At 48.6% G+C, this 26691-nt stretch overlaps 9 protein-coding genes across 9 annotated transcripts; 6 read left to right on the top strand and 3 right to left on the bottom strand.

Moving 5' to 3' along the window:
• Positions 1-1549: 1549 nt before the first annotated feature.
• BO85DRAFT_424472 (monooxygenase) lies at positions 1550-3214 on the bottom strand (the record flags this gene model as incomplete). Its single annotated transcript, XM_025658045.1, has 4 exons — positions 1550-1853; positions 1928-2271; positions 2325-2938; positions 3004-3214. 4 exons carry the CDS (start codon positions 3212-3214, stop codon positions 1550-1552), a joined length of 1473 nt encoding a protein of 490 aa, XP_025513679.1.
• Positions 3215-4080: 866 nt separating this feature from the next.
• Positions 4081-5378, top strand: BO85DRAFT_440056 (SDR family oxidoreductase; the record flags this gene model as incomplete). The annotated part of the gene is made up of 3 exons (XM_025658749.1): positions 4081-4108; positions 4173-4427; positions 4480-5378. 3 exons carry the CDS (start codon positions 4081-4083, stop codon positions 5376-5378), a joined length of 1182 nt encoding a protein of 393 aa, XP_025513678.1.
• Positions 5379-6279: 901 nt separating this feature from the next.
• Positions 6280-9067, top strand: BO85DRAFT_470100 (cytochrome P450; the record flags this gene model as incomplete). Its single annotated transcript, XM_025662369.1, has 5 exons — positions 6280-6296; positions 7229-7413; positions 7508-7857; positions 7913-8518; positions 8722-9067. 5 exons carry the CDS (start codon positions 6280-6282, stop codon positions 8950-8952), a joined length of 1389 nt encoding a protein of 462 aa, XP_025513677.1. The 3' UTR covers positions 8953-9067.
• A 1266-nt stretch (positions 9068-10333) lies between these two features.
• On the top strand, positions 10334-12607 carry BO85DRAFT_479253 (fungal specific transcription factor domain-containing protein). The gene is made up of 6 exons (XM_025662940.1): positions 10334-10464; positions 10521-11006; positions 11064-11256; positions 11311-11460; positions 11508-11977; positions 12041-12607. Exons 1-6 carry the CDS (start codon positions 10416-10418, stop codon positions 12424-12426), a joined length of 1734 nt encoding a protein of 577 aa, XP_025513676.1. The 5' UTR covers positions 10334-10415; the 3' UTR covers positions 12427-12607.
• Positions 12608-12621: 14 nt separating this feature from the next.
• On the bottom strand, positions 12622-14593 carry BO85DRAFT_498022 (FAD binding domain-containing protein; the record flags this gene model as incomplete). Its single annotated transcript, XM_025664014.1, has 4 exons — positions 12622-13655; positions 13712-13758; positions 13826-14179; positions 14289-14593. The coding sequence occupies 4 exons, from the start codon at positions 14591-14593 to the stop codon at positions 12703-12705; spliced, it is 1659 nt and encodes a 552-aa protein (XP_025513675.1). The 3' UTR covers positions 12622-12702.
• A 546-nt stretch (positions 14594-15139) lies between these two features.
• On the top strand, positions 15140-16862 carry BO85DRAFT_375729 (carotenoid oxygenase family protein; the record flags this gene model as incomplete). The annotated part of the gene is made up of 6 exons (XM_025656187.1): positions 15140-15331; positions 15393-15516; positions 15577-15957; positions 15981-15982; positions 16009-16146; positions 16200-16862. 6 exons carry the CDS (start codon positions 15140-15142, stop codon positions 16860-16862), a joined length of 1500 nt encoding a protein of 499 aa, XP_025513674.1.
• Positions 16863-17481: 619 nt separating this feature from the next.
• BO85DRAFT_470098 (cytochrome P450 monooxygenase) lies at positions 17482-22612 on the bottom strand (the record flags this gene model as incomplete). Its single annotated transcript, XM_025662368.1, has 9 exons — positions 17482-17912; positions 17977-18159; positions 18216-18820; positions 18882-18962; positions 19016-19326; positions 19383-19660; positions 20818-21454; positions 21519-22355; positions 22480-22612. 9 exons carry the CDS (start codon positions 22610-22612, stop codon positions 17501-17503), a joined length of 3477 nt encoding a protein of 1158 aa, XP_025513673.1. The 3' UTR covers positions 17482-17500.
• A 361-nt stretch (positions 22613-22973) lies between these two features.
• Positions 22974-24565, top strand: BO85DRAFT_498006 (cytochrome B5; the record flags this gene model as incomplete). The annotated part of the gene is made up of 2 exons (XM_025664013.1): positions 22974-23187; positions 23247-24565. Coding segments are annotated over 2 exons (1533 nt in total), but the record flags the coding sequence as incomplete, so codon positions are not given.
• Positions 24566-25460: 895 nt separating this feature from the next.
• On the top strand, positions 25461-26471 carry BO85DRAFT_498004 (3-hydroxyacyl-CoA dehydrogenase family protein; the record flags this gene model as incomplete). Its single annotated transcript, XM_025664012.1, has 3 exons — positions 25461-25545; positions 25607-26242; positions 26304-26471. 3 exons carry the CDS (start codon positions 25461-25463, stop codon positions 26468-26470), a joined length of 888 nt encoding a protein of 295 aa, XP_025513671.1.
• Between the last annotated feature and the right edge of the window lie 220 nt (positions 26472-26691).

The following is a 26691-nucleotide window of genomic DNA, read 5'->3' as shown; positions in this document are numbered from 1 at the left end:
CAGGAAGACGCCGTGTAAAAACTCAGTCAACCAACCTGCATCATCACATTGAAATTTCCGGTGCACATTCTGGATCTGATACACCAGAATATCACACAAACTATACCACATCATGAATTTCGGTATCTCTGCTTTAGCAGTCACTAGATATGGTGCAGAGCCGTGAATACTTCCTGACCTCCTATCGCCCCTCTTCTATAATTTTTGGACATTGATTAGATGGTGCAACATGTACGCATGCGATATGAACCCGTCACTATAAGCATAAAGCACATACGACCACAGGGTGTGGAGAAGAGGGCTTCCCGTCCGTTCAGCCGTACTTTAGCCACATTAGTTGAACGTGCTAGAGTGGCAGAAGATCCGAAGTTTGGCTTTCAAGAGCCTAGAGACAATTTATCGGTAAGCAGGATATTCAAAATATCCTCCTTTAGCGCTACTGTTCATGTCTGCTGATTGGCTGCTGTTCGTAGCTTAGCGCTAATTGCCTGTAAATGATGAGCTTACTGATATCTATTTCTAGACAATTATATTCTATTATCATCTTGTTTCTGCCAGTTTGTACACTATCCCCTTGACGATTTCTGTGCTATCTGATAACCAGCCTTTTGAATGGTATAATCTCCATGTCAGCCATAATTTTGGTTCACCGAGTTCGCTGATCACTGATAGGAATATCAATAGTCATAGTCCTGTTTAGGCTCAAACTGTCTACTTTATTCATTTCATGACTTTATGTTCTCTTACATACAGTGATATCGCATGGTATTTTTGTCCCTTTGTTCAATTATGCCAGTCAACATGGATATCTGTCTTTACTTGTGGGAAATACTACGCATACTGAATCACGAGCCACTAGCAAAAATACCGCAAACGTTTCGTAGTCTGCGTATACCATGCCGAGACGGGACGGCATCGTGGACGCCGCCCGTCTACCAGCCGTTCCATAGTACAGGCAGCCTTTAGGTTGGGGCTCTTATCTGCAGCCTCGCTTATCGTCTTCGAGCCCTGGTCTTCTTGAGCGATCGATTCGTTGTAATGTTTCGTAGCCTGAACCCTAATTGCATGTTTACTAATATCGGTGGACGGGTAGCTTAGGACGAACGTAACTGATTACTTGGTTTTCATTTGAGTTTGAGTTTCTTTCCCTAGAATTCGGTTTGATCAATTATCGGCCCGGATCGTGGATGTTTTATAGTATGGGTTTGATACATCAATGACGGCTGCAGCATAACGAACACTCAAGGGTTCTTTTATCATTCAAAGCGCAAATTGAAAGTACAAAAATATCTCATATTGTCGCAAATTTGGAGACAAATGCTCTAATGAAATGGCTGTTGTTTAAAGTGCTTCAGTTATCTTAGCCAGTTGGGTACGCAACTCGGGCGGATGGGAGGCCAGTCCGGGTAACTAGTATTCGTTAACTAGTTAACTAGCCAACTGAGCGGCAATTAAACCCCCGAGTCATAGCTTCAGGTTCAGGTACTGCTAGTATATAGCCCACCAACCCTAAGTCACATCCACCAGCACCCAACCATCTACCGCTTCATCAAACAACACCCCAGTAACCGTTTTTCTTCAAATCCTGGCTATGTACACCCGCTTTCTCCTTCGCCATCTCTTCCTCAATGGTCCAAGGTGTCCATACGTATCCTGGTGGCAGGTTGGTATTATGGAATTCCGCACCACTTTCTAGGCACGAGCGGGCCCGATAGAATTCTGTGGTCGCATATTGCTCAGGATTGTGAGTCCAGATCCATTTGCCCTGACGCAGCACGTCGTTTGACATTTTGTTGTTGATCTCGCTCCGGTTATTCATTCCAGTCTGCTGCACGACGGATGCGCGTTGGTATCTGCGTGGCAATACATTAGCAATGCGTCCGGCTGGTCAAAAACCGCAGGCAACCAGCGCTGGTCAGGCTCTCACCTAAGAAGCTGGTGTACTTGGGTTGCAGTTCCAACATCACCCGCCCCCAGCCGTAGGCATTCTGCAATGGAAAGCGCATCTTCAATGGCCATCGTCGCTCCATTCCCCGATGTAGGAAGAAAGCTATGTGCACTGTCTCCAATCTGCACAATTCTCCCGCAAGGCGAAGTCCATTTCGGCTGCGGGTTGCGCATCACCAATGGCCAGCGCACTATGCTGTTATCCGGCGCATTGCGGATAATGTCAGCGATTGCTGGTTGGCAATCAATGAATTCAGGATGCTCTGACAGAACATTGTCTCTTGACACGGTTGCGGACCATGACTCGGTTGCGGTTCCATTATCCTGGTAGAATAGATTAACATTTGGCGATTATCAAATGAGCGCCCGTGGCCTACCTTGACTGATAATCCCAAGGAGACATAGTCTTCGGCCATCGTAAGCGCGTAATGAAGTTGACCAGCGGGCCCCAGTCGGATTTCCGGTCTCCCCATCTGCTGGTAAAGCTGCTGGAATGCCGGGGCGTTTGCTAGCCGCGAAACGGGGCACTTGAGGCGATATATAATAAATCCGGTGCTGATAGCCCTGACCTCCTCACCGAGGACAATCTTGTGCGACTTGGTTCCAATCCCGTCGGCAGCGATCACAACGTCCCCGCTAAAGCGCTGACCATCAGTAGTCATAGCTGTTGCTCTCTTGCTGGGGCCATCCTCCTCGTAGTCAACAATTGGAGTATTGAATTGTATTGGGATGCCAAGCCTCTTGCATTGGCCTGCTAACATCTCGGCCAACTGGGAGCGAACCATGAGGGGCTTGATGCGAAGAGGATAGCATACATGTTGCGCGACACCGTTCGAGTTATACTCATATTCTGACGGAGGAGCAACAGGTCTTCCATCCTCCCCGCAAAAGAGCCACACGGGATCGTCAGAAATACGATTCCACTCCTCAAACATCGACGGGTACTTCTGCAGCGAGACCCAGGCAGACGGACCAATTCCGACAACGTCGCCTAACAAGGGTGAGCCGGGCCATTACAGAGCAGGAATAAATTCTCTCCATGGGAACCACGCTTACCTGCCTCAGAGATGTTTGCTCCCCTTTCAACAACCTGCACATCATGTCCCTTTCTCCAGCATTCGAGAGCAGCGAACAAGCCCGATATCCCGCCACCGACAATTACAACCTTGACGGATGTTGGAGGGTACCGGAGAACGCCATCTTTGATAACATTGCTTCTGAAGGTCGACCCACCGCCATTAGCTTCGTCGCTGTTGGTACGTGTCATCTTGCTCCCACTTCCAGATTTTGCTCTGCTGTTCCTGACGCATGTCCTTGACTGTCGGGGGAATTTGGAGGCTCTTATAGTTCGAAAAGCGGGATACAGATGATTTGGTGAGTAAGATCATCGGTCTGCCATCCTTTTGCGGCATAGGACCGGGGCCAGCCAGCTGTCCTGTCTTCTACCCAAACCGGAAGGTGCAGGGTTTCCTAGTCTCATATTGACGGATATGGGTGCGCTTTTACTAGGTGCAACAGCTGCATACCCCCGAGATTCCGCGAAACTCCATACAATGGTTTGTATAAGGTTGTTTGGAAAGTTGTGCACAGCTACCAGCGTCGTACTCATCGAACTGTACCTGTCTGCTAGCGGTTTGTGCTGCCTGGTAATTACCTGGTGAGTACCGTCCACTTACCGGAGCTCCACACCGTAAGTCCCGGTATTTAGCGTTGCATGTCTTCATTCGGCTCGGAACCTTGCGTATGCTCCGCTTATTCAGCATAGTGGGTTAAGTTAATAACGTCTTGAGTTGCTGATCTGCAGTGGAATGACGGTATCTCTGTGATTGACTCAGCAAATACGTACTGTGAGTCGGCCGGGAGCATCACATTTTGTTGCCCGGTGGATCGATTGGTTCGGCAAGCCAATATGAGCAACCGTGTATTGCCCTCTTGGTGAATAGCGTGCAATAGGAGTGTCACATGGCTGCGATGGAAGTAAAATGAGCGGCTCGAGGCGAGTGGACATGTTATTATGCAGTGCAACAAGCCGTGATATATAACGACGCGTTTGTGCCGGTGAAAAAAGCAAGCCATCCTGCATATTCAATATCCGGTCTTGTCCTTGCTTCTATCCGAGATTCTATTCGAATCATGTCTGAAAACCACGCGATAGTGTTTGGTGAGTACCTGACCCTAGTAACTATTCTTAACTACCACCGAACTTTACTAATATACGGGCCTAGGCGCCAGTGGAGTCAATGGTTGGGCTGTGGTGAACGCTCTCTTGCAAGGATATCCATCCGAGGATGCCTTTGCATCTGTCACAGCATTGACACACAGACTACTTAGCTTGCAAGATACATTATGGCCGAAATCACCCAAGCTAGATCTCGTCAGCGGAATCGATCTGCTCGCCGACGCAAAACGAGAGACCTTAGAGGATGAGTTGAAAAGGAAGGTGGCAAACGCCGACAAAATAACCCATGTCTACTTTTTTGGTGCGTATTCCCTTTTCAGTAACCAACTCCGTGCGAGCACTAATCCATTTAGCGTATATCATGGACGCCGATCCGAAGGCGGAGGTACATAAAAATACAGAGCTATTGAAACGAAGCGTGCTTGCCATCCAGAATGTTTCGTCCCACCTCAAGTTCGTTGTTCTTGGGACTGGGGCCAAATCATATGGATCTTACCTTCTGGAGCAATTCCCATTCCGCGATCAGGTTCCGCTCAAAGAGTCGCTACCGCGAATGCCCGAACCATTCGCATCGCAGATATTTTATTATCATCAAGTCGACCAGCTGTCTTGGATTTCCCAGGGAAAAAGTTGGTCCTTCTGCGAGCTGATGCCTGACCTGGTTGTCGGCTTTGTACCTCACAACAATTATTATTGCATGGCCCAGATACTTGCTACATATTTGGCTCTCTACGCCAAGATAAACGGCAAGGGTAGTGAAGTGGTCTTTCCAGGGACACAACGATCATGGGAATGTTTGTCACAGGACAGCAGCCAGGATGTCATAGCAAAGACGGCCATATATGCATCCCTCCACCCACAAGAAACTGCAGGACAACGGTACAATGTGACAGACAGCGCTAGACCGACGTCTTGGAGTGAGAAGTGGCCAGTCATTTGCGAGTACTTCGGGTTAAGGGGCACAGGCCCTCGTGATGGTGTTGCCGGGCCTGTACCGAACGAGTACCTAGTTGAGCACTACAATGAGTGGAGGGAACTGGAAAAAGAAGAGGGCCTTAAGACGGGAAGAGTTGGCAACAACAAGAGCTACGGCGACTTTGCGCGTATTATGATGACCTTATGTGATTTAGATCGACAGTTAGATATGAGCAAAACTCATGCGATGATGGGCAGTGCTAAGGTCGAGATGGACGGCAGAGGAGCTTGGTGGACGGCATTCGATCGCTTCCGTCGCGCAAAGATCATTCCATGAGTAACGCGCGCATGTAACTACTGTTATTTAGTATTTGGTTACCACGTTGGAATCATTGTTCTGAAATCGCAATTATGTCCGTGATATCATTGAGGTTGACGAGATAAATGAATGGTAGGATATCTGGCATTTTCCAGGTTGGGCAGTAGGAGAAACAAGTTTGTTACCTATTAAGATATAAGACAGCACCGCCAAGTGCAGTCGATGACCTCACACCGCTAAGGATGATGCGATAACAGAATTCTCCGCCCCTGCAAGGAAAGCTCACTCAAAGAACGTCCGCCCCGAGGCCATCGAGGTTGCATAGTCAGATGCCTACGCGTGGGTATGCGGTCCATCTACATACCCGTGAGCCGCGCCTCTTCCGGGGGCGTACGGTTTCTGCGGGGAACATTATACCCGTGAGGACTGCCGATCTAGTTTTGGATAGGAAAATCTCGAGGGTTCGTCTTGGACCCCACAGAAATGGTTACGGAAGGACTGAGTCTGGTTCGCTAAAAGCATCTCGAGAGAAAGTGACTGACTCGGTCTACGGATGTATTTTTGCCTTCGAGTATTGTCTGAAATCGATCTACTGCTTCATCCCCGGTGGCCTGCCAATTGTATTCCCCAAAATCGCACTCTAATAGGGTTACATCTAATTGAAAAGGTATAAAACGTAGTGACAACAAAGGAAGCCACAGTGGTCCACTCCTCAAGTTCCCAACGAGCAATTGCTAGCTGGCATCCTTCCAAGCGATGACCTGCAGCTCGTTCCGAATGACTCAGCCCCGGCGACTTCAGATAATTTCATAGATTTTGATGACGACGCGGTCAGCTGATGCTGGGGGTTGTAAGTCCCCAATGAAGCAAGAAGTGTTAAGCCAATCCCACTTGCCAGGAGCGACCTCGAATCGTGGCCATGTCTTTGTGTACCAGGTTTTGCCACCCTCGCTGGCCGAGGCGCCGTCGCCATCAAAGATCGCCTTTATACTTGATTGACTTGCCCGACCAAAGCCTTCGTTCGTAATAGATATAGGTGTACCATCGCTTGCTTGGATTGAATATTTGGCGAAGACATACACGACTCCATCGGGTCGCACAGCGTTCCAGTCTCCGCCACCAGACAAAACTTTGCCTGTCAGACGCGGTCCATCAATGGACCCTCCAGTAATTGCAATAAATTTTCTGTCGCCGCTGAATGTTGCTCCAAAGTCGATTGCTGGGGCAAGCTTGACGTTTATCGTAAACGCGTACTTAAGAGTTGGAGTAGTCATAGTGAGAATTTTCAGATAATTCAAAATGATAGGTGGTATTGCCTCTATCCTTCAGCGCGTCGCTGTATCTAAAGGAGGGATCGGAAGGGAAGACATTGGCTTTCTCTGCATAACCCCGCTGGTGTCTGCGGGTATTAAAGTCCTGTGAGTCAACAAGTCCTCATGAAGTCCTCGGGATTATGCCCAGTGTATCCACTTACATGCTCTTGTTACTGTTGTCCAATGGGAAGCTAACGGGGGTGTAATACATGATATACAACCTCTTCCAACTTATCGCATCCCCACCATCCGTGCGGGTTGACGACGAAAATCCAAGTTCTGTACTTCTTTTCGCGCATCGGCCCCCTTATTCGTGGTCGTCATGGTGTCTGATACGCCTGGTTAGAGGTACAGACGACCGCGGTCTGCGGCTAATGCTTCCCCGAACTCACGTGTAGAATATGGAGCCCGTGTGAAAAACAGGCGATGCTCTTAAGCCAGAGCTAGCCAGCTGCAGCTCATCCGTTTGTTAAAGCACAATATCGATGATCTGCTATAACTCTCAGGTATTTACTTACCCTGTTTTTCGGGACACAAAATGTCACTTGCCGCAAGTATTGTTATTTTGGCGGTATTTGTTCTTTTGGCTCACTATGTCGTACGCTTGATGTTGGATTCCGTTTCACATACCAGAGGAATTCCAGGGCCCCTTTGGTCACGATTGACGAACGTATGGTATTTGCGTCAAATGATCAAAGGAGACTTTCACAATACCAATATCAAACTTCACCGTCAGAAGGGTAAGATAAATCTGCAGGAACCAATGCCGACAGACCCACGGGCCATGTTGCATTCGTTGGTAGATGTTGCTAAAGCTAGTATTAGGAACGATAGTTCGAATTGCTCCGAACTACTATAGCTTGAGTGATCCAGCATGCCTCAAGACTATCTATGGCCTCGGAACGAAATACGTCAAATCATCGTGGTATGATGCGTGGAACACAGAAGAAGATCTTACTTGGACCAACCTTTTCTCCGAAAGAGACCCAAAGAAGCATGCCGCCAACCGCCGTAAAGTCGCGAGCATGTATTCCATGACAACGTTGACGAGCTACGAGCCTTTCGTCGATAGTTGTATTAGCCTCTTCCGAAGACACCTTGATCAGGCAGGCAGCTCGGCCTCCGCAGTCAATCTTGCACACTGGGTCCAGTGCTACGCCTTCGATGTCATAGGATATATTACAGTGTGTAACGCTGTCTAGCCATGTCATGGGTCAACAACTGACTGTCTCTCTTTAGTTCGGAGAGCGATTTGGGTTCCTTGATGACATGCTAGACGTGAGCAATATTATCAAAAGCCTCGATGCCGCTGGTTCTGCAGCTTCGTATATCGGTTTGTTTATCATGCTCCGGCCTTTGATTATGAAAATACTCCGTCTAATGGGACTGTTACGCACAGTTGCTTTGGCAGACTTCGCCGAAAGAAATGTTAAAATGGGTGGGTCGAGAAAAGCGATCTATGGCGCCGAGAAAATTGCTTTCTATTCACCTATGCTAAATAAACTCCTGGAAGCTAAGAAAGCTGCCCCCGGAAGATTCACAGAATGGGACATCATGGCCAATGTTATCTCCAACGTGGGAGCTGGGAGTGACACTACAGCTATCAGTCTCAGTGCTGTATTCTATTTCATCTACAGTTATCCCGAGACTCTCCAAAGGCTTCGCGATGAGCTAGAAGTTGCTGGAATTGATGGTATCCCAAGGTTTAGCGATACGCAAAAACTTCCATACTTCCAGGCGGTTTTGAAGGAATGTCTTCGCTTGCACCCTGGCACGGGGTTTCCGATGTTTCGTGAAGTTCCTGACGGGGGTGCTGTGATATCCGGCCAGTTCTTTCCATCAAAGGTAAGCTAGATCTAAGGGCTGTTCTCCTTTCATTCTTATTTTAGTTTGATTAGTTTGATTAGTTTGATTGGAATTAACAGTCTTTACGTATGTTTGACTCAGTCCAATGTCGGCGTGAACAACTGGGTCATACTTCGCGACAAACAGATCTACGGTGTTGACGCGGATAATTCCGACCGGAACGGTGGTTACATGCCAGCGAGGTCGAAAAGGCGCTCATGGAGCAAAGCTATATGCCCTTTGGTATGGGCTCACGGACCTGCGTTGAAAAGAATATATCCTTGTTGGAAATGAACAAATTGATTCCCCTGGTGGTACGAGAGTATGATGTGGAAATTCTTGGTCAGGGGCAAGGGCTTAAAACATGCAACCACTGGTTCGTAAAGCCAGTTGATTTCATGGTGCGTATTTCTAAGCGTACAAATCCGGGATAGGGGAGGCAGAGTCGAACGTGGTCAAGTCAAGATACTAAACACCTAAACGAAGTATTGGTATGGATAGTAACGTTTTCGAACTGAATAAGGATTCGTTGGGCAATTACCAGGTCGTCATTCTCGCTATTTGAAAGGCGGAAGTTCAAACAATTGTTGTGTACTTGGCATATTTCCTACCAAGCCAGTTCGGGGCAAAGCTGCCTCTCAAAGGTTCTGGCGGGTGATGCTGCATCCCGTGTAGAATTCTATCCGCTGGCTGTTCTTCAGTGGAGTAACACGCAGATTCCGGTCGCCGATCCATCGATACAGAGCATGGCATTGGCCCCTCCTTCCCCGCTTTGCCCGGATACCGCAGTTTCCGCCTCCCGACACACCCGATCATTGTATGGCCTTCCTCCTCCGCTGGCGTAACTGCACAATAACCGGGTACCAGCTGAGTAAGGGGGCTAGGGATCCTCGATCCACACCCAAAGATCTGAGACCTTGCGCCTTCAACATATTCAAACCAGAGCCTCAGCGATGCTACTAGGCGGACTGGCAATTACTAGTTTGGCCATATGGCATCATGCTCTCTGCAGCAGGCATAGGAAGTGGGCTTCCTGAGATACACTATGCAACTTTGAGTGGACGGATAGGAAGTAGGGCCCACGAGTTTCCTCACGGTTTTGGTAATACCGTAATAATCCCTGAAACCCATGTACTCCGAGAGGACGCGGCCGTGAGCTCGTCTTGACCGCGACTCTCCCTTCCGCATCTTCAGTGTCTATCCACTCCGCATAAGCTCGTAGCAAGACCCATAGGCCCCTCGTGCGGGGATGTGAAGCCGCCAGGCAGGTGGCTGATCTCACTCACACACTTCGATTCCCCCCCGTCAAAATTCCATCGAACCTTTGTCCATCTTGACTCAGGTTGTAGACTCAGATCATTTTGTGAACCCTCTGAGATGGAAGAAGATCGCCGTCCGAAGAAGCGAGCACGTGTCTCTGTGGCGTGTCGTCAGTGCCGGGACCGAAAGACTCGCGTAAGTCGGAGCAGCTTCCCCCAGAGAGAAGTATCCATTGACAGCGCCTCTCAACAATAGTGCAATGGAAACCACCCCTCTTGCAAACGATGCGAGCAACTGGCCATACCCTGTGAATACGATCAGCCCACTGACGGTGGCATAGCACGGAGGTAAACACTTTCATCACGCCCCTGCAGGTGACAATGCTTAGCATGTTAACAGATCTGAGACGTCCGGGCTGCTGTCTAGGGTGAAAGAATTGGAGAGTCAACTGAGGACTTTCGCGAGATCTCCCCATGCGTCTCGGCGAGCATCCACCAGTGCAGATGGGGCACTCGATGAAGATAGCACCAGCCTGGAAACTTACGACCGACGAAACTCTACTACACTGTACTCACCAACCAGTAATCCAGGAGGCGGCGCTGCTCATCATCCGGTCAAGTCGGATGGCGTTGATGGTATGGGAGTAATCACACTTTCGGATAGTGCCACGTTTTCATCATATTTTGGTACGCAGATGCTACATACAACTTGCGGGGATAATGTTTGCTTACTTCTGTCATAGGTCCCTCATCCAATGTCGCACTTGTCTATGAACTCACTCGAGTGCTAAAGAAACTCAGTGGCGCACCAGTAAATTTGTCGAACACTCGCGCGGAAGGTGTTGAAGCGAACAACAATCAACAAAGCAGTCTAACATCCAGCCCTTCCTTAATACCGCGTGTTATGACAGCGGCAGGTGCTCAGAGTTTGCCCCCTGAGCCGGAAGCCACCTCTCTTCTTCATGAATATTTTGACACTATCGGCCTTTTCTTTCCTTGTATATATAGAGACACATTCCTTGCAAAATACAGGGACTTTAGAAGGAATGAGTCCAGCCATGCCAGTCGATCGTGGCGAGCTTTGCTCTTCGTTATGTTTGCCGTGATGTATCAGATGAGAAGCTTCGCCTCTCCTACAGATGCTGAAGACAAATTGTCTTGGGAATATCTCCAAAAGGCCCTTAACCTGGCAATGCCCGAGGCAGTAATTGATTCAGACCTAGAGACTGGTATGATGGCGCGTCCCTTCTGAACATTTCTACAAGAATCTGATAGCTTCAATATAGTGCAACTGCTCTGTCTCCTGACTTGTTATCTTCAATGTTCGACAAATTCAGCTCAGACATGGTCCTTTCATGTGCTTTCTGTCAAGGCAGCCATGCAAATAGGCCTCCATTCCCTCGAGGCTACCCAGAACTTACCACTATTACAACGTGAATTATGCAAGAGAACATGGTTCTGGTGTGTTGTGAATGATACGTAAGCAATGCCCCCAACCCCATGCCTTGCTTTCTAATATTGACTTGTTCGTAGTTTAGTCAGTGTTTATCTCGGCCGGCCTCCGGTTGTTCCAAAGTCTCTCATTAGCAAGGATCTCCCAGAAGATATGAGCGACATTTTCCCTACTTCTAATCAGAGCCGCACGGTTGCCATGACTAGTTTGGCATACTACAATGCGAAAATGTGAGTGCAGCTACTTTCAACCCAAACATCCCACTAATCACATGCAGTCGGTTGGCCATGATCATTTCTGATATATTGGCCCAACTCTACGGTGACAATATGGCTGCAAACAACAGCATGGGTGTTTTTGAAACTCTACGTTCAGCCTTTGACTTGTCTTGGAAATTGTCTGAATGGCGCAGTTCAGTCCCTGCTGAGATTCGTCCTGGCAGTGTTATAGCTGCCCCTGAAATCCCACGTGCTTTGCAAATGCAACGTTTCCAGACCGGCTTAAGCCTATATTTCCACGCCGCACAGGCTCTTATATATCGCCCCGTGCTCTTACGGTTTCTCCAATACAAACCAGCTGGCACCAACGCTACCGAGACCTTGTCGCTCCTGAAGGATTCAGGCTTTTCGACCATAAAAAAATGCATGCACACTTGCAGCAGAGGCATTGAACTTGCAAAGATTATAGTGGACGAACAATTTCTTCCAACGTCGCTATGGGGAGCTTGGTGGATGACGAATTTCCTTGGTATTTCGGCCCAACTCGATCCGCCTCGCACGTCCCAGAGATCCATCTAACCAATTTTCGCAGTCTTCAACGCTTCTATGATGCACTTTGGTATGCTTCTTATAAGCACGCAATCGTCTTTCTCAGGTTTAATGGCAACTGAGGACATCGACCTTATTCTCTCCGATCTGAAGGACGCGAGTGAAGTGCATCGCCGTTTAAACAGGAATAATCTTATTATCTCGCGTTGTCGTGAATGTTTGCACAATTTTCTGGACCTCTACAAATCCTTCAGAGACACAACATCTCCCAATGGAGTAGGGGAATGGGAAGATTTGACCTTTTCGCTTCAACAGCCCGACTTTCAGATTGTCCATGCATCCCAAACGGCGACCAGTTCGATTTTGCCAAACCCTGGGCAGGATTTTGTGTGGTTTGATATGGAGGCTTTTCCTGGGCCAATTGCATAGCTACGGACCTGCATCTCCCAAGTTGGATGCGACACAGCGAGAGCTGCGGAAGCGGGACTGAATAACATCACATATTATGCAAAACGTAGTAACAGGTTGCAAGTTGTACTCAGTCTGCAAGGCAATCTAGGATTTCTTCTAGACCTCACAGGATAAGGCATAATAATTCTTGCACGGATGGATGATTGTCTTGGATGTTGCCCAATAAGGTCGTACCCCACGACAGCAGATGTTCCTCTACGAGTTGGCCACCAGCTGCTCATGTTAATGCTGTGGTCAAAGTCTGGTATTCCCTATGGCTTCCGTAAGGGGTCTCGATGACGTCCAAATCCCTGACTTCCCCTGGGATAAGATGCCATTGGGATCCAGCGTCGTCTTAATAGAACCCAGTGTGCGATGGAGGATGCCATTTCCCCAATCATAATGTCTCCGAACTTCGTCCATGAAGTGGATATGTGTGCGGTATTCCGAAACGCTGGACCTCTCCACGCCGTCTTTCAGTAGCTCATCAAACAGACTTTTAGCCCTAGCCGCTTCAGCCGGGGTATATACCACAAGCACAATGCCGATAATATACCGCCCATAGATATGGAAGTCAGAAAACAGATCAAAACCTGCCTTCTCTACCAACGGCCGTATCCTAGCAAACCACTCCTGTAGCTGCTTTCCGTCTGGGGGGAAGAGCGGTGAAAAGGCGATATGGCCACCCTTGGCTCCCCTAATATCAACAAAATCCTTGGCGGTAAGACGTGGGTATCCAGTATGTGGTATTTCACCCATGGGTAAATCTGCAGCATTCAAACGACCGCCAAGCTTGTGCTCGTGTCTTTCGGCGGTGGCCGCAGCTCCTGGGATAGCGGCAAAACGCTCCTGTACGATGGTCCAACAAGCGTCTATAAAGGCACCCGAAGCGCCATAGATAGCAAAATGGGCTTTCCAGTAACTCCAACCCTGTTCTTTTGCAAGCTTTGTCATGTCGGCATTTGTAGCATAGCCACCTTTGATCCCAGGGCCCACCGCTCTCCCAATGACAAGTGGGTCTTCCGAGGACAGAGCTTGTCGGTATGGGTTTGCGATCGACGCGTGATTTTGAACAATGCCTTCCCTCTCAAGAGCGGACATGATACGTACTAGTGCGCCGATGTCTTCCTCGTTTGGAACACTGACCACGCAGTCCATAAAGCACGCAGGAGCTGATGTTAGATGGATCCCAATCTTGGTAACAACTCCTGTTCGTTTATTAGCATAGCTACTACCCATTAGATCTGCCCTGGCTTTTACTTACCTAGGTTGGACTGGTAGAAGAGACCATCTACACTGGGCCCATAGCCACTATTAAACAGTAAGATATCTCTTCATGGCAGTGGTCTTCTGTTTGGGAACCCGACAACTTGCTTACCCTTTATACAAGGCCCACATGGGACTTCCGGACAGGGCACCCATTCCAGTTCTGAGAACCTCTCCTGTGGCAAGAACAACTTCCATGCCACATTGTTGTTCCGCATGCTCGCCGTTCGGCGTGTAGCCAAATCCTCTGTCGAGCGTATTCCCAACTATCGAACCCCAACCTAGCGCGGGGCATGAAGGCCAGAGCCGGTAGCCTCTATCTTGGATGTATTCATAGAGATCGAAGAACGAAACTCCAGGCTCGACAATAGCATAGGCGAATTCCTCGTTTACTTCGATGATTTTGTTCATCCGGTGCAAGTCAAGTATAACACTTCCAGGGACAATAGCGCCACTCCCTCCATAACTAGTAGTTGTTTGTCAGAAGCCATTGCATTGCGTTCGATCGCTTGACAGAACAGAATAAAAGAAAAGTGACCCAGAGAAAACAAACCAGGAAGGAAACGTTGACATACCCAAGATTCCGTCCGCGGGAAACAGTCCACAATGGGAGCTTATACTCGTTTGCAATCTGTAGAACCTGCTGAATCTCGTTGACGGTTTTCGGTCTCACTGCGCCGCTGGGGGTATGATCGGTTGGGTTCCCCAGAGGCCAGAGATCGTCATAGCAATTCTGCCCCTGTGGTCCTTCGAGATTTCCATACAAGTGATTGCGCGAGACGTTGGGTTCACCGACAATTTCGCTAAGCTTGTCTAGGACCTTATCAAAAGTCGACTCCTCTAGCAATGGGGGCAAAATCCGTTTGGTGGGTTGGGCCATCTTCAAAATATTTCTCCGACTTTCGATACCTGAAGCAATGTCGTCTGGATAGATTTTGTAACACAGGCGACTCTATCTGATTGGAATGAAGAAAATATTAATATAAATTCTCTGAGGCCTTCCCTCGCTTTCTTGGTACAGCGCCGAAGACGCAGAACATACATACCCGTGCCGGGTGTGCGAATAACATACACCCCCGGCGTAGAGACCTGGTATGGGGATCAGTTCATTCCGGGTGCAATTGGTTCCCGGCATGAGTGGGGATGTCAAGCGAAGAATCTCATTTGCAGGACAATATGGCCCGAGTGCAGCTGGAAGACCAACATAGTACACGTGTGTTGGCTTGCCACCGCGGAAATAGAAACGGCCTCCGCGCTCGGGGGTGGATGGGGATGGCCGGGTATATGGCTCCTGAGCCAACCAATACATCCCCGCCGGTATAAGTACAACACGCAGGACGGAAGATACGTATCTTTTACAGCACATCTCAACTCACAAGGTTCAGAACTCAAATTTTTTCCCATAAAAAGTCCTCCGCAGTCCAAAATGGCGCCGTCACAGATGATCCCACAACACTTCCCTTCGCTTCCCCAGTTTTCACACTTCATGAAACCGTCCCGTTTCGAGGGTGAGACAAACTACCTTGAAGTGATAGGCACAATCCCACCAGAAGTGCGTGGCACATTCTACCGGGTTATGCCGGACCCGCATCTTCCTTCGCGAGTCAAAGATGACCCAGTATAGACAGCCCAGTTCTGAGTCTCGGTTTGCAATTTTCTGCTAATTTCTTTGATTCAAGTGGTTCAATGGCGATGGCAACGTCAGTGCATTTCGTTTTGAGTCTGGCAAAGTACATTTCAAGCAGCGCTATGTACGCACCGAAAAGTTCATCAAAGAATGCGAGTCAGGGAGAGCACTGCTAGGTAAATTCCTTTTCTTTTTCTTTTCTTTTCTTTCTTCTTCATTAATTTGGTGGCCATCAGGAAAATACAAAAACAAATTCACGGACGCAATCGAGTTCACAGTCCGCACCACTGCAAACACAAACATTGTCTTCTTCAATGGCAAGCTCTTGGCCTGCAAGGAAGATGCTTTACCCTATGAAATGGACCCAGTTACCCTTGAGACTATTGGCCTCTATGATTTCAACGGCCAGTTGCCCAGTCTAACATTTACTGCCCATCCGAAGCTGGATCCTGTCACCAAAGAATTTATTGGCTTTGGCTATGAGGCCAAGGGTGATGGAACGCCAGATATCTGCTATTTCTCTGTTGACCCCTTGGGAAACTTTACCGACCTTGTCTGGCTTGTTAGCCCGGTAGTGGCTATGATTCATGACTTCGCAGTGACAGAGAATTATGCAAGTCTTCACTATAGAAGATTGGAGTCGTGGTTGCTAATATGACATTGTATAGGTCTTGTTTCCTCTTATACCCCACACATGTGATCTCGAGCGAATGGAGGCTGGCGGCGAGCACTGGCAGTGGACACCAAACATTCCTCTCTATATCGGTGTCTTGCCTCGACGTGGAGCAAAGGGCTCTGACATTAAAGTAGGGTTTTGACAAAGGAAAAGCTATGAAGACATATTTCTGACTATTTGAAGTGGTTCCGTGCTCCCAATGCCTTCCCGGGCCACACCAGCAACGCCTTTGAGAAAAATGGGAAGATCTTCTTCGACCTTCCTGTGGGCAAGAAGAACGTCTTCTTCTGGTGGCCAGATTCGCAGGGCAATGCGCCCAGTCCCCAGGAGGTGGCTTGCCACCTTTCCCGCTTCATAATCGACCCCAGCTCCGATAATCTGGAGCTACAGTCCGCTGAAATTCTATCATCTGAAGATGTAGAGTTTCCGAGAATTGACGAGCGTTTCCTTTCTCGTGAACATAATCATGCCTTTTTCTGCCTCAACGACGATACCGCACCAACCATTTGGCCAACAGTGGTGGCGAAAATGGACGGCGGCCACCCGGTTTATAATTCGATCGGAAGATTGAATTTGAGGACGAGACAATTCGATAAATATTTCCCCGGAAATAAACATTTGGTACAAGAGACCGTGTTCATCCCAAGGTCAAGTGGTGCCGCAGAGGGTGAAGGATACCTGCTATTTTTGGTAAATAACTACGAGACCATGTTATCAGAATTGCACCTGGTCGATACAGATAATTTTACTAGGCCGCTAGCCGTTATTTTACTCCCGCTGCGTTTACGACAAGGCCTTCATGGAAATTGGGTAGATGATGAAGATTTGAAACTAGCTCGATACTGACTTCACCAAGATATTTTGGTTGTCCTATGGAAGTTCTTCAATCAAATTTTTATTGTCTTCTTACCTCCGAATATCTGTAATGATGTAACCCCCCGTGTACTGTCAATCCTGAAAGGGGTGCCAATAAGGGTCCGCAACCATGTACTCCGTACTCTGGACAGGATCCTTCCGGGTGTGATGCGTGTAAACTTTAATTATTGCGGGAAGAAACGAACCGAGGCTGGCATAAGAGTCAATGCCAGTCTATAAGACCACTAGACTATATTTTCTGAGCGAGAAACATCAAGCACATACGACCATAGGGTGTGGAAAACAGGGCTTCCCGTCCGCTCAGCCGTACTTAAGCCACACGCCGGGAGGTTAGTAGTTGGGTGGGTGACCACCAGCGAATCCCTTCTGTTGTATGTATTTTTAAGTTTTATTTTTTTTTTCGCATCTTCTCTCATTTGCTTTCTGTAGTGGCTGATGGATGGTTTCATGGTTGTGGTGACCTTGTGGTGGGTGGACCTCACTTGGATCCGACATATATTCCGAGAGGAGTAGCATCGTAGTTACAAGACGATTTATTATATCTTTCGGAAGTAAACACTGCAATTTCCTCTCCAATCATATTGAAGGTAACGTTTGATAGCATTAAGTCATGTTCGAGTCCATGTATCCCAAAAATTGAATATCGAAGCTTCGTCCATGAGCAGATCAACAAAATCGTCCGCTGAGATATCGTTATAGCCAGGCGCATTGACGGCCCCAATTTCCGCTGTCCCTGCAACTTCACCAGCCCCTTCCAACCCCGAGGTATCGGTTGGATTATTATTTGCGTCAGTATCAGGGAATCCTAGCAAAGTAGTCTCTGAGTTCTCTGGAAAGAGCAGCTGAATGGCCTTTGCGAAGATAGCGCGGTAAATGGACGCAACGGTGTATGTTTTCTGAAGTTCTTCCATCACCATCATGCACATGCTAAGTTTGTTGAAGCGGAGGCGCTTGGATAAAGAATTGCCGATTTTGCAGTTGAGGAGGTTCGTTTGCATTGCTGGGACGAGGAGGGGAGGCCTTTTGACCCACAAGGGTCAGTAAAGTCCTTATTCTACATCAAAGGCGGACAAAATTTACGTACGTCATGGGCCCCGCAAATTCAAGCAGGCCGTCTTGAGCAATAGCTTCGACGACGGTATTTGTGTGAGAAGCTGCTGCGTCGGCCTTCAGTCGCATACGATGCTGCCAGCTTTCTTTTTCACCTGGGTCGAGGTCTTCGGGCAACATGGTGGTAAATGGGCGATAGAATGTTCCCGCAAGCGCACTAAATAGTTACCAATTAGTCTAGAATCTTGTACTGTACAGGGGCTCGCATCTCACTGATAGTGCAACTGAAGGTGGTAGATGCTGAAAATAGCCACACGAGATAAGCTCGGATTGTCTTGTTCCGGAACTCTGCATTGTGATATCCTATTTTCCATGTCCTTGACGTCTTGTAGAGACGGCCTAGGCTTCCTTGCCTGGTAGTGCATGCTAATCACATCGCCTAGCATAGCGCTGATTTCCACGTACTTGACCCAATGATTAGCCAATTCTTCCAGATTCTCTGGTAAGTAGGATGCCATCTGTGGAGACAGGCCTACAACATCGCTCAGAAAGTCGTTGACAGACGGCATTGGCGTATCGCAGTCATGGAGGTTGATTCGCAACGGTCTGCCCAAGGTCAAACTCAACCACCGATCGCGCGAAAAGCAAGTCCACCATAATCTTCGCCAGAGGTGTCGCTGGCGATCCGTGATCGAGGAATTGTAAGTGGATAGATCAGGATCTCGATGAAGACCTAACATTTGGCAGAAGCTGATGGCAATGCCCATCCAGTACCATGGTTGTGTGTGTTCGTCGGCTTCGGAATGCCAGAACGCCATCAGCAACGATGCTTGCAGTAGAATGATCTTGTCCATTTCTCCTCCGTGATTGTACATGCACTTTCCATTGGCCGGTTATCAGCAAGCGGAGTCTAGTGATCCTCATCAGATAAGCACTCACGTTTGCTCGAGCGTACATCGCCGCCTTCATTTCTTTGCGTGATCCGTACCCTTCCTGCTCGCATACATCAGGAGCAATAAACTGCAAGTTGTTGTCAGTTGAGCTGCAAGCTGAGCTTCGAGTGCGATCCCTACATTCGACGCCACGAAAAAGATGCACCAAAATATCAAGACGTTGTTTTCCGGTAATCGGCCGGTGCGGTGGTGTTCGAGAATTACGTCTGGCTCAAGGATCGGCATGATCGGATGTACGTGATGAAAGTAGGCTCGCAAAAGACTCTCGCATGTTGTTGAGCCAGGCATTGTGAATACACCCTTGCTTTCGAGGTACTTCTTATCCTCCTCCGCCAAATGAACAGCCGGGCTCGACGGCACGAGGAAATGTCTCGACAGCGACTGGTCGGAAAAGCATATTTCCAGAGCAGATGTTGGCCCAGTTCCTGCTCCTATCAAAGGGGTTAGTGTGGACCAAGCTGGTGCTCGCAGTAGTTTGAGTCCTTACCGGAGTAGAAAGGCACTCTTCCGGCTCTTTGAGGCTGTCCCAACGCAGCGGCGGCGATCTCGAGTCCATAACGCTCCTCGCTTTCTGCGTCATTGGGCAGCAAAGGTGTGTCCCTTTTGGATACGGGATCGGTCGCGTATTGATGTATCGTCTCTCGGGGATAGTCAGGGGCAGGCGACGAGATAACCTGGGGCCGGGTTGCGCGGCTCACACCCGGCAGGACGTTGTTCGAAGGGGTATGAGGTTGCTGAACTCTAGACGTCCGAGTGCGGCGAAGTCTGGAAAAGAACTCTCAGTCAGTCTAGCATCTAAATACGATAATAAAGTCGCGCCCACCTTTCCTGTCTTTTCGGATCCACGATACATTGTGTGTTATCCTGTGCACACCCGATGCAAGGAATACCGGTAATGTTGAGACTGCATCTCACTTTGCGAAGTCTGCAGGTCTCACAGGCAATTGTTGATCGCTGGTGGCGCCTAGGCGTTGATTTCTGTTGGTTGGTGGGCATTCTATCGTCTGATTGTCGAGGATCTATCTGGTGCCTGCGGTCATCCGAGGAAGCTGTGGCTGTGGCAGGAATCATGATGTATCAGGCAGATATTAACCTCGGAAGATTGCTGAGATTGCACGCGTTCCGATTGGAGGATATGTTTCTGCTGTGGGGCACAGCTCGGCATGCCGAAAACAGGTCGGGGTTCGGGAATCTCGGCATGTCAAATCATGACATTCGCTATTTGGGCTCCACCTATGGTCCAGCACACTCTTCATCGTGCCGTTCTTGTACTATCGCTAACAGCAAAAAGCACTATAGATTTAAACATCTATTCGTCTTACCTAAAGTCTTTCAGTTGCACCTCTCCTTGAGTTACACCCTTCATGGTGCCTCGATGATGTCTCCTTGGTTAAAATTGTGATTACTAGTACTGACTTAGGGTTAACCTGGTAGTTCGCCTGTTCGTTGTAGAGGGCTATTAGCAAAGAGGCTTTTGGAGCCTTCGTAGCTGACTGTTGGATGTTGATCCTGGAGCAGGACCTACGACGGTATTGGTAGGTAAGTAGATATATATATATATAGCCATGTACACGTGTGAGAGACGAACAATTATTAATAACCTAGGGAAGGAAAAACCACATCTTCAATGTAATCGACTTAGTTAATGCTACCTAAGACAGATTTTAAAATCCCCCCCTCTCACCCAAAACCTAAAGTCCAAAACAAACTTGCAAGGGAAAAGGGACAGTGCTGTCAAATTGCATATATTCTATGTGGGAAGTAATCTAACTATATACAAGCATACTCTCGTGGGTACAGCTCGTCCATGGCGGCGAGCTTGGTCCTCTTTGCTTCAACGGCGTTCAGGGATACAGAAATTCTATGCTGCTGTTGGCATCGACTTTGGTGGCCATCTCACCCGCCGTTCTGCGCGTACGTACAGATTGTTGGGCCTGATCAGCTGGAACATGGGGTCATACTCAATAGGCCCGTTGTCCTCTAAGGAGAACTTATAGCGGTAAACCAATTTTGGCAAGAAGACCTTGACCTCTTGGAGTGCAAAGTTGAACCCAATACACATGCGCGGGCCCGTTGCAAAAGGAATATATGCCGCCTTGTGCCTGGACTTTACCTCCTCGGTATCCCAGCGGTCAGGGTTGAATCGAGCAGGGTTGTCCCAAAGATCAGGATGGTTGTGAATATGGTGCAGTGCGGGTACTATAACTGACTCTTTTGGCAGCCTGTACCCTCCAGGCAAGACAAGGTCAACCTTTGCTGTTCGACCCGGCTGGAAGGATGGATTGTGGCGGCGTTGCGTTTCTTTGATATATTTATCAAGGAACTCCAATTCGTCGGTGAAATCAGCCGTAATCTCGGTATTTTCGTCAAATCCATGATCTACTAGTTCTTGGAGAAGGCGTTCTTGCATGCCTGGGTACACACAGAGACCGTAAATGAGCCAGGATAGGAGAGAGCTGGTCGTAGTGAATCCAGCGCCAGTGGCAACAACTAGTGCCCAGGTTAGACTTGACTTTGGCAGCTTCTCGCCCTTGTTATCGGTCGCACGAACGGCATAGTCTGCTATGGATCAGCTTTCTCCTATCTCTTGGACATGCTACTAGGAATCAAGGATTATACATACCAACCATGTTGTCTGCTTTCAAGGCAGCATCCTGCAAAGGCAAATCCTCGTGGCCTCCCCGCGAAGCCGCCTCCATTGACTGCGCAACCATGTCCTCGATGCTGGTTTTCAAGCTTCGGAGTCGTTTTGGGTCGCCAAATGGCAATCCAGCATACCAATTACCCATAGATGTAACTTTCTTATTGAGAGAAAGCAATTCAGCAATGTTATGGACCATCTCATGAACTGGAGCATCCGGTGCTTCAAAATGCTGAAAGTCGAGCCCTAGAACGAGCTTTCCAACCGCCTGAGAACCCAGCTTGAGCATGTACTGGTACACGTTCCAAGCCTCGTCCTGTTTATCCAGCGCGTCAAAAACCTTGAACGAGTCTTCGACTGTCTTCTGCATCGTTGGGGCGTAGTGTCGGACCGCCTTCGGGCCCAAGGCAGGAGGCAAGAACTTGTGAGCGACTCTCCATTCTTCGGTATCAGTGTCTCCAAGGAAAATGCCAGCAGAGGGGGTCTTAAGCCCCGCCAAGGGGTGCGCTTCATTGATCTTCTTGGTAAAGAAATCTGACTCGGCAAAAGCAATCGCTGCTATTCTTGGATCATTGGTCTGGTAGGTCACACGACCTAGGTTATTTGTTTTCACAATGGGGCCATATCGCTCAAAGAGTCGCTGGTGGTTTCCGAGATGGTCGGGGTAAACTTCGAAAAAGGTGCCGACGAAAGGTAATTCCCTGGGACAGGGAGGGTCGCGCACGGCGTGTCCGTCGATTGTGAGGGGCACAGGACCAGGTGCTGCCAGCACCTCTGAGAGCTCATTCAGGACAGCTTTGTCCCCTTGGAAGCCAATTCCTACGTATTGAACGTCAGTAAAAGAACGAACTATTGCGAGGATGACGCTACCGCCACAGTAACCAGGCTGGTATGAATTTAGCCTGGCCGCTGTGGCGGTAGCCCTGCGGCAGGGGCTACCAACCACTTGGCTCAACGATTGCAAAGTGTGCGGCAATCAAATGTTTCAAATCATCAACATTTGCGGAAGAATCAAACTGAATTTCCCTTGCAGATGATGGGCTTTCCCCAAGAAGATAGAATGTTTGCGAAGGCATTGTTGATATTGTGGTTGTCCGGCTGATGTTCTACAAATACGAGTCTTGCATAGCATGATGACACTTATATATCTTCGCAACGGCAAGGCATCCCGCAGACATCCTGATGCTCGGTCAATTTCTGCTCGACCCACATACAATCCAAGTCCTTAAGCAGTAGTGCAGATGTGCTGTAAAGGTTCGCATATCGCATGGCATGATTGTTCCTCGGAAGGGTCTGTCACCATCCGAGGTTCGGAGCTGATGGACGGATGAATGACCCAGACCGGCAAGCTCTTCCTCGGAATGGTGAACGCCAACTAGTTTGGTAGTATCCACACTGACAGTTTATGTTTTGCAAAGGTGGAATTAGGTATGTTTCAGAAGTATTCGCATACAAATAGAGCCGCAGGTCATCACTCTTAAAGCGCATCCAACTTGCTGTCCAGCGCTAGAAGCATTTACTTCCGCACACGCCCGTCACCAAGTTTGTCACAATCTGAACATTGCAATCACCACGATGAAGACATTCTCTTTGGAGGAGGTTGGCTCACACAATAGCAAGACCGATTTGTGGATTGCTATCCATGGAAAAGGTGGGTGTTCAAATTATCTGAACATTCGTGCTGTCAGCACACTAATGTGCTGAGCTTAGTGTACGATGTCACAAGCTACGTAAAGGATCATCCTGGCGGTGCCGATCTCCTGATTGATGTTGCTGGCCAAGATGCGACGGCGGCGTATGAAGACGTGGGTCATTCAGAGGATGCAAATGAGATTCTGGAATCCTTCCTGATCGGGACATTGAAAGATGCGGTGGAATACAAGGCTCCTACAGCTGTTAGACTTATCCAGCCAACATCGGTGTCATCACCTGCAAAGAAGGATAGTTACGATACTACTCGTACTGTTGGCCTCACTGTTGGCTCGGTTGCCTCGCTTTATCTTGCGTCCAAAGCTTTCAGACCACAGCTCAGCCTTCATCATCTAGCTGAGCTTCTTCCCAGCCCGCCGTCCCTGTCATCAATCAGGTTGTCTTCATCCCTACCTCATGGAGGCTTTGCTACTGGAGCAGCCGCCACAGCCTGTATCTGTGCTGTACTAGGCGGCATGGTGGCTTCCCGCCTTTCGAAGCTCACGGAGATTGAGTCGGGTTTCACGAAATACCCACCTCGCATCAAAAGAAAGACTATACACAGGCCAGACCCTCACCTCGTCCCTGGATTCCTTCAACCGAAAGAATTCAAGAGCTTACCACTCGTGGAAAAGACACTGCTCGCCCCCAACGTCTATCGATTTGTCTTTCAGCTTCCTCGCAAGGGGGATGTAGTTGGTCTGCCTATCGGGCAACACGTCGCCATCAAAGCAACCGTCAACGGTCAATCCGTTTCGCGATCATACACCCCGACGTCAAACAATCTTGACTTGGGTAGATTGGAGTTGGTTATCAAGTGTTACCCCGATGGCTTGCTCACAGGTCAGTACCTTGCCAACCTCAATGTTGGTGACAAAGTCCTCTTCCGTGGGCCCAAAGGCGCGATGCGATACAAGAGGAATCTCTGCAAAAAGATCGGCATGATAGCTGGGGGCACAGGGATCACACCTATGTTCCAGCTTATTCGCGCAATCTGTGAAGACGACAAGGATACAACCGAGATCTCTCTTGTTTACGCCAACCGTACGGAAGATGATATTCTCCTGCGAACAGAGCTGGAAGCATTTGCATCTGCGTATCCAAGATCGTTGAAGATCTGGTACATGTTGGATAACCCTCCGAATGACTGGAAGTACGGCAAGGGCTACGTGACGCCCGATGTGATGCGTGAAAAGCTCCCTGAGCCTGGCCCGGACACTAGGATCATGCTTTGTGGTCCTCCTGGCATGGTCAACGCTGCCAAGAAAGGATTGACTGGTCTAGGATTCCAAACCCCAGGAGCGGTGGCGAAAATGACGGATCAAATCTTCTCTTTTTAGAACGCTTTCTAGCACTTGGCCTGTATTTGTGCCCATTAGACATATGGATATAGACTCTATTTAGATCATACAATTCATTCGGCTTCCCTCAGACATGAGATTAAACCCGCTCGTCAGTTCAAATTCTCACTGACAGAGGCTTTTGGTTTTGATGATTCATTATTAGATTAGAATCATTTTAACCCTGTATAAACAAAGCCACGGCCGACTCTGCTCGAGCGTGCGGCAAGAATGTAACAGGAACTCGATTTACCCAATTCCCACACCCGGAGAAGTTGTCTTAGTGAAGCATTGATGACACAGTAGTGCAAAAATCAGACTAGCTTGAACGTTCAGCCTTACCGTAACAAGTAGGAGTATGCGTGTACCTTTTCCTTAAAGGTGCCCACTTACCTTGGTTGAAATGCTCCGAGGTGAAAAGTGTCGGCATGCCGAGCACCCCCGAATTAGATCCGTCCCCGCCAATCGGAACGCAGAAGCCGGGACGTCTTTCCGAGGTAAGCCTCCCGTCTGGACCCGCCGCAGCGGTGATGTTATCGAGGATGGATAAACGAAAGCGTAGCACCATGGAACATCCAGGTGCATCAATGCATCAATTCGAAACAGCGATGTTTAAAAGATCCGAGGATACGCAAAGCTGCCCTATCAAGGAACACCCTCGGCGGTGCAGAAGCCACGGATGACTCGGGACTCACTTGATGGATGTAGAACCAGACATCGCCATTCTTGGAGAAGGGGTGGATTCGGTGATCCATCAGATTTGCTTTAAAATATGGAAGTGCCCTTTCTATAGGTTACGGCGAGCTCTCTAGAAATACACTAATTTCTAACTTCACATCCAACTTCAATCGACACGTCAAACCAAGAGGACAATACTCCAACCATACCTGCAACAATGACTCCAACCTGGCAATTACCTATGGACTACCGCGAACGTCCTGTAGCAGTTCTCGGTGGTGGGGTTTTGGGCCGTCGTATTGGTAGAAGATCCCGACCACCAGGTTGACAAACAATGCATGACACAGCTAACCAACTTTCCAGCCTGCATCTGGGCATCAGCAGGTTACAACGTCCACGTCCGTGACCCGAGCCCCCAGCAACGCGCAGACTGCATCACCTACGTAAATGAGAATGTCGCCTCATATGCTGCACACACAGGAGCGAGCCCCGGCCCTATCACAGCATTCGAGGAGTTGGCGGCGGCAATAGAGAACGCGTGGCTCGTCATAGAGTGCGTTCCTGAGGTCCTCCAACTCAAGATCGACACCTTCGCAGAGCTAGAGAAACATGCTCCGACGGACTGCATTCTGGCAACCAACTCATCCTCATATCGCTCCTCAGAAATGCTGGATAAGGTATCAGTCGCAACGAAGACGCGTATCATGAACATACATTACTACATGCCTCCACAGGTCATGGTTGTGGAACTGATGACGGATGGATTCACAGAGCCATCAATTCTTCATTTCATGGCTGAGCGCTCGAAAGAAGTGGCGACCAAGCCTTATATTGCGAGGAAGGAATCTACTGGGTTTATATTCAACCGTTTGTGGGCTGCTGTTAAGCGCGAAGCTCTTACCATTCTGGCTGAAGATGTTTCGACGCCGAGCGAGATTGACTCACTATGGACTGAGATGTTTGTGAAGGGAGGGACACTGCCTTGCAAGATGATGGATGGTATGCCTTACCCTGTACACTACTAACTCTACAGTTTGTGCTGATTATTTTATTGCTACAGCTGTTGGACTTGACACCGTGGCTTTCATCGAAAGGCACTATGTCGCTGAACGAGGTCTCGATTCTGAGAAGACCGTCGATTTTCTCCAAACGAACTATCTTGACCATGGCAAACTTGGGAATAAATCATCCAAGGGGGGGCTTTATCCGCCCGCGGAAGAGAAATAAGCTGCAACTGTTGTTATTAGTCTCGCTGGCTAGATCTAGAGTATTTGACCTCAAGTTGTGATATTAATTTGTGCTTCTATAGCTGGAATTTAGCGAGTATAGATGCTATGAATAATACCCTAACTCCATAGTGGATAGTTTAACTAAGGTATCTTATCAATTAGTCAGTGTGGCCGAGTGGTTAAGGCGTCAGACTCGAAATCTGATACGTTCGCGTGCTC

Source organism: Aspergillus piperis (assembly GCF_003184755.1).
Source record: "Aspergillus piperis CBS 112811 unplaced genomic scaffold BO85scaffold_14, whole genome shotgun sequence".
NCBI lineage: Eukaryota > Fungi > Ascomycota > Eurotiomycetes > Eurotiales > Aspergillaceae > Aspergillus > Aspergillus piperis.
Note: the sequence above shows the minus strand (reverse complement) of the source record. Positions and strands in the feature narration are given on the sequence as shown.